General features: G+C 35.7%; 1 protein-coding gene across 1 annotated transcript; it reads left to right on the top strand.

Moving 5' to 3' along the window:
* Positions 1 to 241: 241 nt before the first annotated feature.
* Positions 242 to 613, top strand: LOTGIDRAFT_143673 (hypothetical protein; the record flags this gene model as incomplete). Its single annotated transcript, XM_009054316.1, has 1 exon — positions 242 to 613. A coding segment is annotated over one exon (372 nt), but the record flags the coding sequence as incomplete, so codon positions are not given.
* Between the last annotated feature and the right edge of the window lie 3,475 nt (positions 614 to 4,088).

Here is a 4,088-nt window from a genome sequence, read left to right as displayed (position 1 = left end):
CATGGCAAAGTATGAGAAACTATCTGCAGCACTTCTCGATGTGTTAAAAGTTTTGAAAGTTTCAATTTTAACTATTGAACCTATTCCTAATTATTCTACAAAGCTCAATAAGAATCCATCTTAACCCAATTAAAGCCTGTACATAATATAGCCAGTCAAAGTAAAAAATATGGGGTTTCCAAGATTTAAATAATACCATTTTCATGGAATAACCATTTATGTGACTCACTTATATCATTCCAGGTTACTCAATGAAGACGAAAAGAAGCCTTTTGTGGAGGAAGCTGAAAGACTTCGAGTTCAGCACAAAAGAGACTATCCAGACTACAAATATCAACCACGTCGCCGAAAACCATTGAAAGGACAGCAGCAAAGCAATGACAACAATAGCCCACTTCCTCATGGAAATATGTACAAAAACATTGGTGAATGTTCATCTCCAAGTGACGATTGTTCTAGCGAATGCTCCAGTCAACCTGGTGGTTCGAATGGTCCACCAACACCACCAGCAACACCCAACCAACACGAGGCATTGAACCTCAAGTGCATTTACGATAGAAAGGCCAGAATGATGAACGGTAAGATATGCCTTTGGCTTTTGATATCATTATAAAGCTATCTATGTTGTTTGTTTATTATCATTTGATGGTTATCTTCAATTTCGAGCAAGAAGTCACCATACTAATCCTATATGATATCATGTTATCAGATTTGCTAGACATTTTGCCTTTTATCTCAATGATTGCGTAAGGGTTTATGTTCTTCTTTTATTTTCGATCGAGAACTATTGTGTCAATGAATGGTTTCTCCAGAGTTGCAAAAGTTGAGCTAACACGAAGAAAGTTTCACAAAGCATGATCTTAAGATATTTTGATTTTCTATTTACAGCTCATGGACACTCTGGAACCCCAGGTATAGATTTCAGTCACGTCGACATCCGAGATTTAAGCACAGAAGTTATCGATCCTTTTGACGATCTTGATCAGTATTTGCCACCTTCCGGCGTGCACCCAATCACATCTCAAAATTCAGCTCACTACAACCAATATGGCAGCCACTCTAATGTACCTACAACCACATCCTCAAGTTGGACGCCATCCTACCGAGTACCGTCAACAGGAACTTGTAGCCAAACCTATATACCTAATGGATCATCTAGCACCATCAGTCCAACCGGGTATGATCACCCAAACCAATCATCACCACAACAAGCTCACACTGGATCATCACCATCAGCACTCACCAACTCCGCATCTCCTTTCAGCAGCCCATCAGAATGTAAATACCGAGATGAAGAACAGAATTCTCAAGTTAAACTCGAGCAGCTCGCCCCTGCACAATCCCATCCTTACAGATGTGATCCTAAATATGACAATAAATTTGAAACTTACGATTCCCCATCCGGCCGCTACAATATGGACATTACTTATGGTGCCATGCCAAATCCTTACATGACTCCATCAGTGCAGCAAATGACATCCGCCCCTAGTTACCAATATGCTATGGGGCTTCACCGTCAAATGTTTAACCCAATACCAGCAGCCGGAGAGCAGACATGGGAAAGATATACGTGAGCGTCCGAACATTACTTACACCTACGTAAGATGATCTCAGTCCCTAGCACTGCAGCATAATACCGGTGAGAGGTACAATAATACCCAAGACACCATGGATGGTTTCAGGCAGTCGCTGATTCTGTGACTTTTTGACTTTTAAGTGATACTATCCTATCAAGAGTGCTGAATAAAAAAAACTCATTATACTAGAGAAAATTGACTGTTTTCGTTTTCTGGTGAAAGAACTCGAAATGACATTTTTTTTATGTGGAGTATTATCATAACAAAGAATTAATTTTCTTTTTCTATTATATTGTGTCTCTTGTATAGTTACCTAATACCGTGCCTTTAAACCCCAATATCAAGTTTTAGTTTCTATTGTGTATACATGATAATTCTTCCATCCAATAGTATTTTTCGATAGACATATAAGCCATTTTATATTAAATTTATTATATCATATAAATTATTTTTAGATAGCTTTTTCTGTATAAAAATGTTTTTATGTGCCTTATTTCAATATGTTTTTGAGGCCATTAACATGGATTTTTAGGTTATTAACTTCCAACTTCACCTTCTCAAAACTTTTCTGTTTGTAAACACTACACCATAGATCAAAATATGTCACCATATGAAGAATATTTGTCTGTAAATTGATTGAAAAATTGGAAGTTCATGACCGAAAATTTATTGAAACTTAAATCTGCCGAGAAGTTGTTATGCTTTGATATCTGGCGAGGGAATAAACAAAAACTATCTGAAGACCTCACTCAATTAGCATTGATCCATTTTCCGAGTAAACGCCAATGCCAATGGTTTGTGCACAGAGAGCCAAAACAAAACCTTATTGCAGTACCTTATCTCAGTATCGAGGACCTCCAAAGCGGAAATGACTTTCTTTGTCCTTAAAATGGAAATAGTGATGATGCCAATTTTTTAACGTGACCTTGGTTTGATGAAACTGCTGACAGCATCTTGGCAACACTTGATTCACTTCCGTTTTTTAAACCACGACAATGAATTGACATTTTTGGAAGCGAATCTGAAAACTATTAAAGAATGACATAAGATATAAAAAGAGCGTTTAATAGAAGTTTGGTTATGTTGTTATTTGTAAAAATAATCTAAGTGGTTCGTGCCGTCGTTTCGGTGACTCATTACTCGACATGTTTGAATCATGTGAACTTTTTGGAATGGGTGTCATCCACCTATTTCAACTATGTTGATGATATCTTAAAAATGTGTACATGTAAGATATCTTAATTGTACAGATAACAACACCCCTGAATATTTGGTCTGATCTCAAGAAGCAGATATTTCAATAATCCGTAGAATGCAACATACGCAATGTTGAAGAAACTGTTAAATTGTTGGTACATCAAGATCCCACACTTTGCTTCGGAGCTCACTGCTCAGCTTATAAGTTCTATTCTCGTGCTTCCATAATGCCCTGTATATCTTGGAAACAGCCACTATAGCTTGAGTAGGATTCATTATATATGCATTGCCGCTCACAGAAGAATTCGAGTTAATGCGAGAAATGTTTTGGGAAGATTCGATGTGCCTTTTTGTCCGTTATTCCGTTATTGGACGTAAGCTTCATGCTGATGGATCGCTTTTATACTATGCAATTATGAAATTTTGGCAGCGCAAACATTGAAATGCAATTAAGGCTATGCATAAGAATAACAGCATGGAAAATTTTTTTTGATGAAATCCTTTAAAAAGAAATATCACAAAAGTACAGGTGTTTTTTTTACAAAAAAAAAACAAAATAAAAATATAAATTATGTCTTAAGATCTCGTTTTGTTAAAATTTTGTAAAATTATTATAATTTTGTAAAGTATATTATTTTGTATAGTTAAATAGTTGTAAAAGAAATTCAGTTGTAACTATCCTTAAGAATTTCCTGTAAATAGTTTAGATTGTTGCTCTTTATATTTCCATACAGAAATAAATTTATACGAAAACTACATGTATCTTCATTGGTCTTCACATATTTCCTTTGTAATTTTCTTATCATACTATAAGAAAGCGTAGGCGAACTATCATTATTTTTCTAACATTATTCATTATAACTGTACACTATAATATATTATGCAGAAAAAAGATTTTTAAAGCCGAATGCCATTTCATATTAAGACATGGTCGGTCAGAAAAGAAAATGTGGGGAATCACGTAAAGCATAAAACGTCCCACAATGACACAATTGAGACCAACATTGAAAGGGCAAGATGGTTGTTGAGAGAGGGATGGTAACTGTTACTAACTGACGAATGTTATAACATATAGCTTCTATCCCATACTATTTGCTCTACAGAAAAATGCAGTCCCAAAAACCAAATATTGCCTGGAAATCCTAAATCAAATTTGGCAAATCGAATTTCAATGGTTGCCGTTTTTGTGATTTGGACAAGTTTAATACATACATGTGTATAGCTACATAATTATGACAAGAAATAACCCGTAATGCACAGTTAGTGCGGGATAAGGCCTATCGCAATTCAGTGCAATGGTGGCTCAATGCAATC

Source organism: Lottia gigantea, assembly GCF_000327385.1.
Source record: "Lottia gigantea unplaced genomic scaffold LOTGIsca_212, whole genome shotgun sequence".
In the NCBI taxonomy this organism is placed as follows: domain Eukaryota; kingdom Metazoa; phylum Mollusca; class Gastropoda; family Lottiidae; genus Lottia; species Lottia gigantea.
This window is presented reverse-complemented; position numbering and strand designations above follow the sequence as displayed.